Source organism: Schistocerca nitens, chromosome 1, assembly GCF_023898315.1.
Source record: "Schistocerca nitens isolate TAMUIC-IGC-003100 chromosome 1, iqSchNite1.1, whole genome shotgun sequence".
Lineage (NCBI taxonomy): Eukaryota > Metazoa > Arthropoda > Insecta > Orthoptera > Acrididae > Schistocerca > Schistocerca nitens.
This window is the reverse complement of record NC_064614.1, coordinates 571397774-571413982: the sequence shown is the minus strand read 5'-3', so window position 1 is coordinate 571413982 and position 16209 is coordinate 571397774. Positions and strand designations below refer to the sequence as shown.

Below are 16209 nucleotides of genomic sequence, written 5' to 3'. Positions count from 1 at the left end.
TAGATCTGGCCAATATTTTTTACTCCATGAACATTAATTACAATTACGGTCATCCAATTGTGTGTAACAAAGGAGGTCGTTAAAGCACTGACTCACAATATATGGACTGAACTGCCTTCACTCCCAGGTGCAATACTATTGTTCAAATGTTCAAATGTGTGTGAATTTCTAAGGGACCAAACTGCTGAGGTCATCGGTCCCTAGACTTACACACTACTTAAACTAACTTACACTATAGACAACACACACACACCCATGCCCGAGGGAGAACTCAAACCTCCAGCAGGAGTGGCCGTGCGATTTGTGACATGGCCTCTAAGCGCACAGCCACTCCGCGTGGCAATACTACTGTGAGTGACTAATAGAAATCTACCTTTTTCATACTATTGTCATTGTTCCATCCTGGATTTTCCATCCTTTCATTCTCCCTAATGTTATTCCATCACAGAACCGAGTGCTGTCACATTACTTTAGTCAGTGATCATCCTTTTCTTTCTCTTCCTTCGTGTATTTTACCTGTCAGTCCAGCGTTAGCGACCAGAGACAGTGGTCATGTGGACGTAAGTTGTGCTTGCATGAATGTGTGTGTGTGTTTTCTACACCAGCAGAAGGCCTTTTAGCTGAAGGCTCACATATAAAAGAGTCCTTTTGTCATGTCTGTCTGCAACTCAACATCTGTTCTATAACTGTAAGTAACAATCCGCTGTATTCATAATATTAAATTTTTTATTTGGCAGATGTAACAGTAGGAATACTGTGTAAAATAGATAACTAGATAACAATTCATGTTGCAAATGTCCTTTTAAGGATTCATTTCTCGTCACATGTATTCACTAATGGTTTTCATTGCTGATGACAGAAATCAATTTCAGCTCAAATGTGACTTACACAGTCACAATACAAAATAAAAAATAATAATAATTTTCAAGCAGACTTTATCTTCTTGCCTAAGGCTTAAAATGAAATTATATGCTGTGGAGGAAAAATATTCAATTAGCTTTTGTCTAACATAAAGTAACAAATTGGGAATCCCTACCAATTCAACAGAAACTTAAAAACAAACCTGTTTGGCCGCTCTTTCTACAAACAATCTGAATATCTAGATTAAAGGATTGAAAAGGTTCTGTTAGCTGCAGGACAAGTAGCAACGTAAAGTAAATAGGATTCATTTTCTTTGAAAAATACCTTTGAAAAATACCATTGCAATCAATATAATACTAAGACAGTAACAGCATGTAAACAGCAGCTATATAACTGAGGAGATATCAGCTGTTTACAAACTTTAGTTTTATTTACTCCATAAAATTTAGCTGTTATGAGTATTAATGTTCTGGCAGGTGTGCCTTCTGTTGTCACACGAGCAGGTGCGCATTGTAAAATTTACAACATGGTCATTTGTCAGTAAAAACAAACTTGTCTTAAACAAATTATTATATTTGCTGAACAAAGCAGTTCGTATTCACTAACTTCAACATTTATAACAAAAGCTTTTGCTCTTTTACTTCTTTAAATAACAATTTAGCCAGTTTTTCTGACATATGTTCACTTTCTTAACTCTTCGCACAGACAATTTGTTTGCGGCAGTATTCAGAAAAAATGAAAAAGTAGCACATGGCCATCACCTTGTAACTCTTGAAATGGAGTGCCAGGTACACATTTTAGCTACCACATCAACTCCACCTTTTGTGACGTTGTACTCAGTTATGTTTTCAGGTTTCTGTGTTTCTTTATCCACTGTCGCCATGTCATCCACAGCAGACAAAAGTGTGATACCACAGTTTTTACAAGGAATATATGAAACTAAGATCCTACCCTACTGAAATCCAAACAGTGCACTTCCAATTTCTTTTGCTTTGTTTAGGAGAAATTCTGGAAGAATTTCATGTCTGTTCTTCATCTTTGTACCATTGCAAGTGATAGTCTTCTGCAGCAAATATTCAGAAAGTAGGTAGCTATTGTATCAATTGCCAGTTGTAACGTTCCTGCTACAATTTTCTATAGGCACCACATATCTTTTTACTGTTCTCAGGAGCATTAGATACCTGATATTGTCCTTTGGTTGCATGCCACAATAAACCTCCAGATTACTGCATAAAAATGTTTTCGCATCACATAGAGAAAAAATTTTTATCCCATATTTAGCCAGTTGGCTGGGTATGCACTGAATCCATCTACAGCGGTCTCTGTAGGGGTGAAGCATTTCATCTATTGTGGTGAATTCACCAGGCTATAAGAGCATTGACAGTTAGAAGCAAAAACATCCAATACTCTATGAACTGTAACCAATTTATTAGTTATTCTCCTGTGACTTCTTGTTCAGATATCAACAAACCACATACAGCTAAGAAAAAAACAGAAACCTATTGTAACTCACTGCAGTCCTAAGCAGTAGCTCCATCTGCTGCCCGGATTCCCAGTACATTAACGTGATGGCATTTTCTTCTTCTTCTTCTTCAAAAGAAAATCCTGAACACAGTCATTATTTCATCACTTTATTACCTCTTTTGTGCAGAATGGATGGGTATCTCACTGTTTATTTACAAAGGTATTTGTAGGCCTATAGTTTATGATTTATTTTCAAAAAAGCACAAACTTCATCAGTTATACCCATCATATTTCTCTTTGGATATTGTGGAATTTGCACAATGTTTTTCCTGTTGGTTTTTGCTGTTTTAGCACACTCACTTTTACACCAGCATGTAACTTTGTCTTTTCAATAAAGAACCGTCATACATCTGCTGTCTCTATGGGATCATCACCATCCTCACCTTCAGGTTCACATTCACTGCTAAGGTCCTATTCAGTGTTTTCATCACACAAATCTACTTTACTTTCCTTCAAGCCTGAAAAGTCTGGATGGACTTTATCATCATCTTCTTTGAGCAGTTTGCAAATTTCTTCATGCGATACACCCTTTGAATTTGAACAAAACATCAAAGAACTGAAATGAGTAAATACATTCAGATGTCAGTGTGACCAAAGTAACGTTTGATGTGCGCCTATAAAAACTAAAAAGCAACAGGCAAGTATAGTTAACTTTTTAGTACACTTTCCTCTGGATGTTGACAGCTGTAACAAAGCTTCCAACTGTCAAACAAGCAGGCATGCGTTATACTTTTTACAACACTCGACACATCATTGCTTACAATTCAGAAAACAAACTGAGAAAGCTAACCAAATGAACTGGAGCCACTTTAACATTGTCGAGCAAACATCGACAATGGAATACATGGCAGCAATGGTGCAATAGCTCAAGGTTAAGGCATCGATCAAGCATAAAAACTGCTGCTGTTGTAGTTCTTACAACAGCGTGCCTGCTCAAGGGTTAACAATATTAAACAGTATACTGACAGTTTTTTTTAATACTGTATACACATAGCTTCCTATGATTTATTTGTCTTTTGTTAATGTATGACTTGACTTAATGCACATCCCTGGAAGTTCTCCTTCCTGATGAGATCTATACAAAATCATGATTGAATGAATTAAATCATTTGAATGGACAACTGGTGGTGCTCATATCAACATAAAATGCTGTGTAGAGGTTACAGCAGAACTAGTATGTAGTAGGACTGCTTTTACAGATGGCTTTTCCTTTGATAGTATAAGAAATTTCAGTAATGGAATTGGAGTAGGATGTGCTGGAGGGTGCATCAGACAGGTTTTCCACATGGGTATGAACCATTTGGAAAGTGGTTGGGTATAGGTATAGTGTATGCATGCACCAAATTGTTTAGAGTTTGGATGAGCACAATGTTCCTCATTTTATAAAAGGGAGTGGAGCATGTTACATAAATGAGGTGAAGATTCTGTAATATATACACCCAGTGACAGCAGAATGTGGAAAATGATTGAGTGTCCTCTTGAAAAACTGTAACATTTGCCCATAACACAAGTCTATGGGTAAAGTGTACAAAACACATCCATGAGCATAATAAGACAGGTTTACATCTGTTTTATATCTAACAGTTTAGCCTTTAATATTACAAAAACTCATATTATTCAGTTCCAAAAAATAATAAATACTTGCAATCACTAGAAGTAGAGGTCAATGGGAGTATGTTGGATGAGACTGCATCTATGAAGGCCCTATATTCGAGATGGCATAAGAAGATCGCTGACAGTTAGAAGCCCTGTTGGCAGATTTCAGCTGTGAGCGCTAATGGCTGCAGGTGAAAACAATGGTTGTCCATGTAGTTAAGGTAACATTGTTGTGTTGGCATAGAGAAGTTTACAAAATTGTATTACATGACTGTCTGGGACAGCCATGTGAAGTTGCTGGGCCACCCCACTGCAGTTGGATCAACTTACACTGTCTGGACTACAGGAATCCAGAGGGACACCAAACTGAGAAACTGAGTTTACAACAGCATGTGATGGGTTCACCTGTGAACAGGACTGATAGTGTCCTTCACATACTTTTATGTAATACTATCCCATGACTTAATCTCCTGCGGCAACACCTAAAGAAAAAAATAAAAGTTTATTCCACAGAAAATGGAGCAGGATACTGGGTAAAGTTAATAAGGAAACACCTTGCCAAAGGTTCTCCAGGGACCTATGGATTCTTACATTTGTGTGAAATATATACTCTCCACAATGGTATTTGTGATTAATAACAAGAGTGAATTTATGATGACCTTTACAATTCAAAACCACAATATTAGAAGTAAAAATAAATTATCTAGAGATTATGCTCCTCTATGTGGGACTGAGGACAGAGTTTTATATTCCAGTGTATATATATATAACAGGTCAGCTACAGCCACTGGACCTCAAATCGAAAAGCCCCAAATATTCAAAAATGAAGTAAAAGATTGCATCATTAGCCACTCTTTCTAAAGTTGGGACTCAGAATTGTAAATTCTGTATAGATCTAATGTTCGTAATAAAAAGGACGGGTATACACTCGCACACACACACATATTCATCCACACATATACAGACACAAGCAGACATCGTGTCTGTATATGTGTGGATGGATATGTGTGTGTGTGCGAGTGTATACCCGTCCTTTTTCCCCCCTAAGGTAAGTCTTTCCGCTCCCGGGATTGGAATGACTCCTTACCCTCTCCCTTAAAACCCACATCCTTTCGTCTTTCCTTCTCCTGCTGTCTTTCCTGATGAAGCAGCCGTTAGTTGCGAAAGCTAGAATTTTGTGTGTATGTTTGTGTTTGTTTGTGTGTCTATCGACCTGCCAGAGCTTTCTTTTGGTAAGTCACATCATCTTTGTTTTTAGATATATTTTTCCTATGTGGAATGTTTCCCTCTATTATATTCATATTGTTAAGTAATTTAGTTAGATGTGAATGTGTTGAGTTGAACTTCTTTAGCCAGAAATCTGATATTTTATCTTTTCCAGGGGCTTTCCAATTGTGCATCGAATTAATTGTTCGGGTGACTTCATGTTGCAAAATTATCACTTCAGGCATTTGTGGTATCATCTTGTATGTGTCTGTTTCTGCTTGTATCCACCGTGCATGTCTGTTATGTTGTACCGGGTTTGACCATATGTTGCTCCAGAAGTGTTTCATGTCTGTTATGTTTGGTGGATTGTCTATTTTAATGTGTGTGTTATTTATTGTCTGGTAAAATTTTGTTTCCTTCTATTTTCACTTTTTTTTGTATCTTCTAAGTTGTTTGGCCAATGCTTGTAATTTCTGCTTCTTTTCATCTAATTGCTCTGTCACTTCTTGTTGTGAGATTTTACCTAACCTTTTTCGTTTTTTGTCTGATATTCTGTTTCTTATACGTTATGTTAGCTGTCCAATGTCTTTTCTCAGTTTTTCTATTCTGATCTGTAGCCTGTGATGCCATGCTGGTTTTGTGGGTTTCTTCTGTGTGTTGGTTGGTTCTGATCTCTGCCTAGTGTGTATATTTAGTGTAGTGAGTGCTCCTATATAAACCAGTAGTAGTAACCCTTCCTTTTCATTTATTTTGTTGTGTATGATTGTGTTGATAGTTGTTACCGTTGTTTCGACTTGTGGGATATTTGGTGATCTATGCAAGAATGGTCTAATGTTTCTATTTGTGTCTTTGTATTCTATATATGTCAGCTGAAATTATTCTTCTATATCTAACATGTGTGTCACTTCGTGTTCTATTTGTGCTTGTTCTGGTAGATGTCTAAGATTTTGTTTTAATCTGATTGTTTAATTGATGTGTGTTGTTCTTTATTTGTTTGCTCTGGGATATTTGAGTCCATTACTGTATTTTCTTCTTCTTCTGATTGCACATTATTTTGTTCCAGTATTTTTTGTACTTGTTGTTTGATGTTTTCTAATTCTGACTGGGGTATCCTGTTATTTTTGATTATTACACGGATCTGATCAGCTAGTCGTTGTTCTGTTAAAAATTTTAATTCTGGGTATCTGGTAATAAATGTTGTGTATACTTGTGATCTGTATCCAGTTGTGTTGGTTCCTAAGTTTGTTGCTTGGTAATAACAGAACATGAGGTGTCGGTTAACTTCATCTGACCATCTCATCCTCTGTCTTTGTTTTCTTTCTAGAGTGGTTGCAGGAAGCGTATCCTGCTATTTGCATTTAAATCATTTTCCGTGTGGCTAGCAGTGTTGTTACCATTGTGGGCAGGCATAGGGTTCAAGCGTCGTCCCCGACCATGACGGCGCTTGTCCGAGGCTTCTTTAGTTCTGTCCTGAACCGACTAATCACACTAAAAGGGGGTTAGCCCTATTAGTGGTTTGTTCTTTTCGTCACCATTTACAACTGGCAGAACATACTGGAGGCCTATTCTTTTCCCGGTCCTCCACGGGGTTTATTATTATTATATTATTGTTATTATTATCTTATTGGTACACATGGTTCTGATATATAGTTGAATTTTCAACTGTTTTGAATATTTAGCTTATTACTGACAATCATAAAAATTTTAGGCATTTTCAAATGCTTGGCAGATTTTTAATTATGAAAAAGATGGATCAAAAAATTTATATTAAATTTTGCTTCAAAAATGGAATAAAGTGCAGCACCATCTTCCAAATGTTAACTTTTGCTTTTGGCGAATATGCTATGAGTAAGATAACAGTTTATGAGTGGTATAAATCTTTCAAAGAGGGTTGAGAAGATACTGAAGGTGACAACAACTCTGGATGCCATAGGACATCAATGTAGGAGAAGCGAAGAGATTGGTTATGGTAAATTAACAAAACACCATCAGAGAGGTTTCTGATGATGTTGGCATATCCTTTGGCTTTACTTTTTGAGATGGTTTTGGCCATGAAATGTGAAGCAGTAAAGTTTGTTCCAAAATTGTTGAATTTTGACCAAAAATATGTTTTGTAGATATAACCCAGGAATTGCTTAATGAAGTCGATAGCAACCCAGAAGTTAAAAGAGGTGATGAAACATGAGTGTAGGGGTATGATGTTGAAACCAAGGACCAGTTGTCCCAATGAAAACTGCCTGAAGAGTCAAGAATGAAAAATAACTCAACTAGTTCAATCACATGTGGAGGTTCTTCTCACTATTTTCTTTGATTACCATCGGATAGTGCATCATGAGTTACTGCTTGAAGGTCACATGATCGATAAGGAATACTACCTGGAAGTTATGTTCCATTTGCATAAAACAATCTGAAGAAAATGGCCACAACTGTAGCAAAAACATTCATAGAAATTGCATCATGGTAATGCTCCCAGTCATACCTCAATGCTTGTTCATGATTTTTTGGCAAATAACAAAACTGTTATATTGCCCCAGACACTGTAAATGTCGGACAGGGCCCCTGGTGACTTCTTTCTATTCCTGAGAGTGAAGAGAACTCTGAAAGGATGCCATTTTGCCACCACTGATGAGATAAAAACAGAATCATTGAAGGAGCCGAACACTATAACAGAAAGTGAGTTTCAGAAGTGCTTCCAAGTTTGGAAAAAAACACTGGAGGAAGTGTATTGTACCTGACGTTGATGAATAAATAAACATACTTTAAGAAAAACAAAAATTCCCATTAATTCCTGATCACACCTCATATGTTGTTAGTATAATTTATGGAATTTGCCTACAGAGACTGATTCTGCCTGATAATGTATAATTTTAGCAGTTTTGCTTCCCTGAAAGCTGTCTTTCATCATGAGATTTACAGAACATGATGCATGAATGAACAAATGGATCAATGAATCAGACTAACAGAATCTAAATTCCTATCAATTTTCAGTATCCCACAAAATTTAAAGAAGAGATAATTAGGAGACATGGATGAATTTTTCTTACAATTTAGTTCTTTACTATAAAAACATCTTTCAGAATTACTTATGTATATATCATACTTGTATGTTTTATACAACTGATCACAATGAAATTGTGATAAATCAGGAAAATCTCTCTTGAAATTTTTATCTAAATTTCGGTCTCTTGTCACGTATCCTTCATAAACAGAGCGACATTCTGTTGCAACATCTTGCAAACTACGAATTGTTTCGTGCAGTTTTTCAATTTTCTGCTGAGTCTTTTCTACGTTGGATCTGAAAATAAACAAAAGCATTGTAATTTATAACAGTTTCCAAAAAAAATTATAATAAAATATACTGCTATTGTATTCTGTTATATCACAATTGTTGAGATACAGAATTTGTAGTTTCACACCTTGTTCATGAATAACTTTATTGTCTATGTTAGTGAATTTCTGAGCACTCAATAAACAGGAAAGGTAGAGTCCCATTAAGTAGTTTTTTTTTTTTAATTTTATTTTACAGAAAAAGAAAAAGATATACAGATATGAGTTAGTTAGCAGTTTCTACCCACCACCTTTTGCACACTATGCTAATAAAAATTCTTCTATGAAATACAAAGAGTTGTCAAGAAGAAACTATCTGAGTTTGTTTTCAAATGTTATTTTGGTGTCCGACAGACCTTTTATATCACTGGGTAAGTGACCAAAAATTTATGTTGCTATATTGTGCACCCCTTTTTGTGCAAAGACAAATTTAATGTGGAGTAGTGAATGTCATTTTCCCTTTAGGTATTGTAATTATGTACAGCATTGTTCCTTTTGAACCGTAGTGTATTATTTACAACAAACTTCATGAGGGGACATATATACTGTGAAGCAGTGGTCAGAATGATCCACACCTTAAACAGATATTTAGAAGATGGTCATGGGTGAGGACCACATATTATCCTCACAGCAAATTTTTATCAATGAAGACTTTGTTTCTTAAATATGAGTTACCCCAGTACACTATTCCATATGACATAATTGAATGAAATTATGCAAAGTATGTCAACCTACTGATTTGTCTCTTCTCAAGATTTGCAATGATTCTAAGCGCAAATGTGGCTGAACTAAATTATTAGGAGTTCCAAAATGTGCTTTTGCAGATTAAATTCTAATCTATGTGGACAGCTAAGTATTTTGAAGTTTCCACTCTATTTATTATTTCCTCACCATGTGTTATACTCATCATTGGTGTAATACCCCTAGAGACGCACAACTAAATGTGTTGTGTGTTTTTAAAATGTGAGGGTGAGACAGTTCACAGAAAACCAGTCAAAGATACATTTAAAAAATTTGTTTGCCATATCTTCTGCCATGTGTGTATGCATGGTTTGATTGCAATACACATGTCATCTGAAAATAGAACTAATTCTGCTTGTTGTGTACTAGTAAAATCATTTATGTACATGAGGAACGATAGTGGACCTAAGACTGAGCCTTGAAGAACAGTCTATGTGATTTTCCCCAGTCAGAATTATGTCCCTGAACTATATTGGTTAAGTTACTAAGTACAGCTTTTAACAATATTATGGAAATGGTAGACTCCTACTCACCATACAGGACATACTTAGTCACAGATAGGCATAACAAAACAAGACTGTTCGCAGGTATGCTTTCAGCCAAAAGACCCTCATTCAAATTAGACAACTTACACAGACACACAAACACAACTCACACACATTTGACCCCTGTCTCTGGCTGCCAAAGCCAGACTGCAAGCAGCTGTGCATGATGGGAGAAGCAATCTGGTTGGCGGGGTTAAGAAGGAGGCTGAGGTATGGAGGCAGAGGGATTACAGGGAGGGGGTGAGGGACAAAGTGCTGCTTATGGGAGCATACAAGGATGATGTGGAAGGGGATAGGGGATCTGGGTGCAGAGGGGAGGTTTAATGGAGGGCAAGGGTGGGGGGGAGGAGACAGAAAAAGAGAGAAGTAAAAAGACTGTGGGTACATTGATGGACTAGAGAGCTGTGTATTGGTATTGTGGGAACAGGGAAAGGGATAGGTGGCTGAAGGACAATGATTAACAAAGGTTTAGGCCAGGAGGGTTATGAGAACATGGGATACATTGCAGAGAGAGTTCCCACCTGAGTAATTCAGAAAAGCTGAAGTTGGTAGGAAGAATCCAGATGGCACAGGTTGTGAAGCAGTCATTAAACTGAAGAGCATTTTGTTGGGCAGCATGCTCAGCAACTGGGTGATCCACCTGTTTCTTGGCCAAGGTTTGTTGGTGGTCATTCATGTGGACAGACAGCTTATTGGTTGATATGCCCATGTAGAATGCAGCGCAGTAGATCACATGACTGGTTCAGAGGAAGCCCTACCTTTGATGGGATAAGTGATGTTTGTGACTGGATTGGAGTAGGTAGTGGTGGCAGTATGTATGGGACAGTCTTGCATCTAGCTAACCTTACATCAGCAGAAAGAACCACAATCCACCACCTAAAAATTGATTCCAATCTTATAATCCTACCTGCTGACAAAGGCTCCACTACTATTGTTTTGAACCACAAGGATTACCTGGCAGCAGAACTCTGCCAACTGTCAGTTTCGTTCACCTACAAACCCTGCCACATTGACTCCATTCCAGAAATTCAGCAGGATCTCAAATCTCTCCTCAAATCTTTAGGCCCATCCCAAAACCTATCCCTGGACTCTACCTCTCTCCTTATCCCTACCACTCCCCGCACTGTTACCTTCCACATGCTTCCTAAAGTCCATAAACCCAACCATCCAGGACACCCCATAGCAGCCAGTTACTGTGCCCCTATCATGGAACTCTCTTCTCCCACAGACCAACATCTTCAGCCTATTACCCACAACACACAACATAACCTCCTATATTAAAGATACCAACCATTTCCTCCACCACTCTCCACAGTACCTGATCTTTTTACCACATGGTGTCCTGCTCATCACTACTGATGCCACCTCCCTTTACACTAAAATTCCTAAAGCCCATGGAAATGTCACTACTGAACACTCCCTTTTCCAGTGTCCCATGGGTTCCATACCTATAAGCTCCTTCTTGGTCACCATGACCAGCTATATCCTCACACACAGTTACTTTTCCTTTGGAGACATTACATACAAACAAATCCAGGTTATGGCAATGGGCATCCACATGGCACCATCCTATGCCAAGGTGTAGGGCATCTAGAGGAAACCTTCACAACCATCCAGAAACACAAACCCATTACCTGGTTCAGATTCACTGATGACATCTTCGTGATCCCACCCTATCCAAATTTCTGCAAAACCTCAACACCTCTCCTGTCTGCTTCACCTGGTCCTCCTCAACCCCACCAGCCACCTTCCTCATTGTTGACCTCTGCATCAAAGATGACTACATCAGTACCTCCAAACCCTATCAAACCCAACAACCACCAGCAATAGCTCCACTTCCAACAGCTGCCAGCCAATCCATAACAACAGCCTAGGCACCCAAGGCCATTGCATCTTTAGTGATGTATAACCCCTTTTGAAATGTACCAAGAGTCTCACTGAAGCCTTCACAAACTGTAATTACCCTCCCAACCCTGCACAGAAGCAGATCTCTCCAGTCACCCAACAGTTCCCAACCACAGAGGAACGTTTCCCTCATGTCTCAGTACCACCAGGACTGGAGCAATGGGATAACATTCTCTTTGATGATTTCAACCACCTCTCATCCTGCCCTGACATCACTATCCTTCTCACCCTTCCCACAATGGTACTCTGCTGCCAATCGAACCTACACAATATCCTTGTCCATCTCTAAACAACCACTCCTACCACCCCCATGCCTTATGCCTCATATCCCTGCAGTAGACCTAGATGCAAGACCTGCCCCATACATCATCCCACCACTACCCACTCCAGTCCAGTCACAAGCATTACCTATCCCATCAGAGGCAGGACCAGCTGTGAAACCAGTCATGTGATCTACAAGATAAGCTGCAACCAACCACTGTGCTGCAGTCTATGTGGGCATGATAATCAATAAGCTGTCTGTCCACATAAATGGCCACAGAAAAACTGTGACCAAGAAACAGCTGCACCACCCAGTTGCTGAGCACACTGCCCGACACAATGTTCTTCATTTTAATGACTGCCTCACAGCCTGTGCCATCTGGAGCCTTACTGCAAACATGAGCTTTTCTGAAGAGCACAAATGGGAACTCTCCCTGGAATATATCTAGGTTCCTGTAACCCTCTTGGGCTCAACCTTCTTTAGTCATAGTCCTGCACTCACCTATCCCCTTTCCAGGTCCCACTCCAGCACTACACAGCCCTCTATTCTACCAACACACCTGCAGTCTTTTTATTTCTTTCCTTTTCTGCTACTGACACCCCCCCCCCTCTCCCCTCCTCCCCCACTGTCTGATCAACCTGCCAACTGCAGCCAGCTGCCCAACCCTCTCTCCAACTCATTCTTGTATGCTACAACAAGCAGCACTTTACTGTCTTCCACACCTACCCTGTTTTCCGTCTCCCTCCTGCTCCAGACTCCTTGTTATCCCCAGCACCCAGATTGCTTTTCTCCCATCATCACAGTTGCTTGCAGTCTTTCTTTGGCAGCAAGAGACAGTGGTCATGTGTGTGTGTGTGAGTTGTGTTCATATGAAAGTGTGTGTGTGTGTGTGTGTGTGTGTGTGTGTGTGTAGTCTAATTTGGATGAAGGCCCTTTGGCTGAAAGCTTACTTGGCAACAGTCTTTTTGCTGTGCCTATCTGCAACTCAGTATCTCTGCTGTATGGTGAGTAGCAATCTATCCTTCTCATAATATTGTCATTATCCCATCCTGGTTTTTCTATTGTTTGATATTAAGACTAGAACTACTGGACTTCACCGTACCCCTAATGGTACTATGTGTGTCATTGTTGACTCAAAGTAGGAAACAACAATTTTATTCATTTTTGAGTGGCATTTTTAGTGTTGCCATGTTGACAATATGTTCATGAAGATACTAAAGTACAACCAAAGGATAATTTGCTCTCTAAAATGAATAGTACAATGTTAAACATAAATTTTCAGAAATAAACTGTTTTATATTTTAAATTTTACAGAAGAAATTCCACAGTCTTTTATCAATCACGATTAAAATAAGCAGGTAAAATGATGTTACAATGTTTTTCTTTATACAAAGACTGAAACAGAGTCAAAACATACTGTTTATGAGAGTAATAATAGTATTTTACTTTTTACAGACAAATAAGATAAGTACCAAGTATTTATGAAAGATTCTAAAACACAGCAGGTGCCTAAAATGCTTAGCATGTTTCCTTGCTTATTGCACACAAGGAATTAAAACATAAGAACAAACAACTTCAGCCTATAATTACAAATATTTGGAAATATTTAGCAACAAAGAGTTGACAGAATTGTCTAACCCCACAATGGCCAACACCAGTATCAAGTGAATGCAAGGAGAGACTGGCTCCCGTCTGCAGCTTGCAGGCGGAAGCAGCTCATTTGCTGCTCTGAGGGTAAAGGTCTCGGCATGAAATTTTATTACAGATAAGTAACTTAAAAATTGTGTGAACATTGATCATGGCAAGGTCAAGAATATTGGAAAAGACATACGCAAGCAGTTGGTGGGTTCCAGTTGGATACTGAAGTGTCAAGCCATTTCGTCAACTACATCGATTCCACCCTCAGTTTTACAGTTTCTGGAAGTTTCTTCTCAGTATTCTCATTCACCTGACATCTAGCATGCATGTTTCTCAGAATAACAATTTTTTTTTCTTGTCACCTGACTTGTACAAGTATGTTGCATATGCATCATCTCCATTTCGCACCAAAGGACGGACCTCTTTGAGTGATCTCTGAAGACTGCCAAATAAACTTGTTCCTTTTTGTTACACTTCATCTACTAGTTTCACAGAGGTGAAGAAGTTGTCAGTCATGAAGTTATGACCACAGCTGAGGAATGGCTGTGCCAGGTTCATAGCAGCATGTAGAGGAAAACCCCTGTTTGGGTCACAAGTTTCATGTTTGCCATGGTAAGGGAATCAATTCAGGAAGTAGCGCTTCTTAGCATCACACGAAAGCCATTATTTTATTACATACTGATCAGATTTACTTGGCATGTAGTGTATGAATGGGCACCTGCAATTGCAAAGATACATTTGTTTCTTGACAGTCACATTCTCACCTGGCTTGTAGCAGGCAATGCAATTATCAGTAAAGAGATTCCATATTTCTGAAGAAAGGCAAAATTTATCAGTTCTCTTATGTTGTCTTCTGGATGACATAGAATCAATTCTAAGACAACTGCATATCTCTGCAAATCTCTTCCTTGACATGATGCTTTAAAAGAAAGAACGTCCACACTTATTGCTCCATAAACCTGTATAAGGAATACCCAGAGTGCCATATACGTGACACGCATAGAGTAATCCTATGAAAGCACTTAGTTCTTCCAGACTTAGGGACTTCTTATTATCACCAATGTGCTCTGAGCCTTTCCTTCAACATAATTTTTATCAGTTTCAGGATCAGGTCACTGACATATAGCCGCAATGCAGAGAGTGGCGAGTCATCTAAACATGTCATTAGGCATGTCCTGTTGGCCCGGGTACCTCCTGCAACACATTCAGGGCTTCATGCCTAACTATTGTGTCGCCTGGGTCAATCAGTGCCCACTTGGTGCTACTGGAACTCTCCACTTCCTCGGTAGGGAGTGGATGCTGCACAGTGCTTCCTCTTCCTCATCCATGATGAACTGCTGCTCCACTTTTGGCACCCAATGTACTGCGACCATGTCCACCTCCTGCTGCTCCATCAATTACAATGACTGCCATCCCATTGCCATCTTGTGAGTCATCCATAACACCTGGATCATCACCATTGTGGTGAGAGATAAGGAATGATGGCAAATGACTGGCAATGACACAATTTGACTTACAAGTTTACATTAGATAATCAGTGATGTTGCATTTTAGTTTGAAAGCAAGATTATTCAGTGACTTACCAACTCCATCAGGAAGCTGACTTATAACTCCTCGGTCCCACTGTCCTCAACCTTTTCGAAGGCCCTGCCATGCATTTAACACCCATTTGGCTTGTCATTGCGAAGGACATCCATGCAATCAGACAGAATTGGTAAATCCAATACCGAAGAAATAGACAAAAGAAAGCTGTTCAGTGGACTAAGCACTCATTGATTCAAATATTTAGGTACAATGGCTCATGATTAATTAGTGCAAGAGGAATGTTTTCATCAGATGGATCAGATTCTGCTTGCTATTCATTTAATGCATATGAATCACTCGGGTCAGCAGTTTCCACTGGAACAAAAGCATCATCGTCGTCCACATTCATCTCACTAGCAGATTCATCATTCCATTGCATCAGTGAAATGTTCTCTAGATAGTAGAAAATCTGGGCCTCCGTAAGACTATGTTATCTTGCCATCATAGCTTCAGTGATGTGTACTCACAAAAACAAACTGCAAGCTCACATTTCTGGCATCATGACTGCCTCAGCAAGCTTTATTTGACTGCAGACAAAAATATACTGGCAGGAAACTTCCATAAGGGCAATTTGCCTGACATCTACTACTGTGTAAGAGAACTATTAACAGTGCCCCAGACAGTGGTGTAGAAAAGGAGGGGGTCGGGGGGACTTCCCCACTGTACAATATGTTATTCTGTGGCTTCCCAGTGTCACTTCATAGGTCTGGATGTTGCTAATCTGTAAAAAATGGAAACTGGTGCTCCCGTAAAAAAAGGAAAAAAATGGTTCAAATGGCTCTGAGCACTATGGGACTCAACTGCTGAGGTCATTAGTCCCCTAGAACTTAGAACTAGTTAAACCTAACTAACCTAAGGACATCACAAACATCCACGCCCGAGGCAGGATTCGAACCTGCGACCGTAGCGGTCTTGCGGTTCCAGACTGCAGCGCCTAAAAAAAGGAAAGTGGTGCTGACATAAAGTATTGTCTACCCTCCAAATTCTTCATATTCCATGTTCTTTTTGGCCCAAAATGTC

The 16209-nt window shown here is 39.1% G+C and overlaps 1 protein-coding gene across 1 annotated transcript in view; it reads right to left on the bottom strand.

The window, feature by feature from the left end:
• Positions 1-16209, bottom strand: part of LOC126260577 (cilia- and flagella-associated protein 43) — a 299972-nt gene that overhangs the window by 138457 nt on the left and 145306 nt on the right. The window contains exon 12 of the mRNA XM_049957946.1: positions 8288-8482. Coding sequence (XP_049813903.1) covers positions 8288-8482 — 195 coding nt within the window. The remainder of the gene's footprint in view (positions 1-8287; positions 8483-16209) is intronic.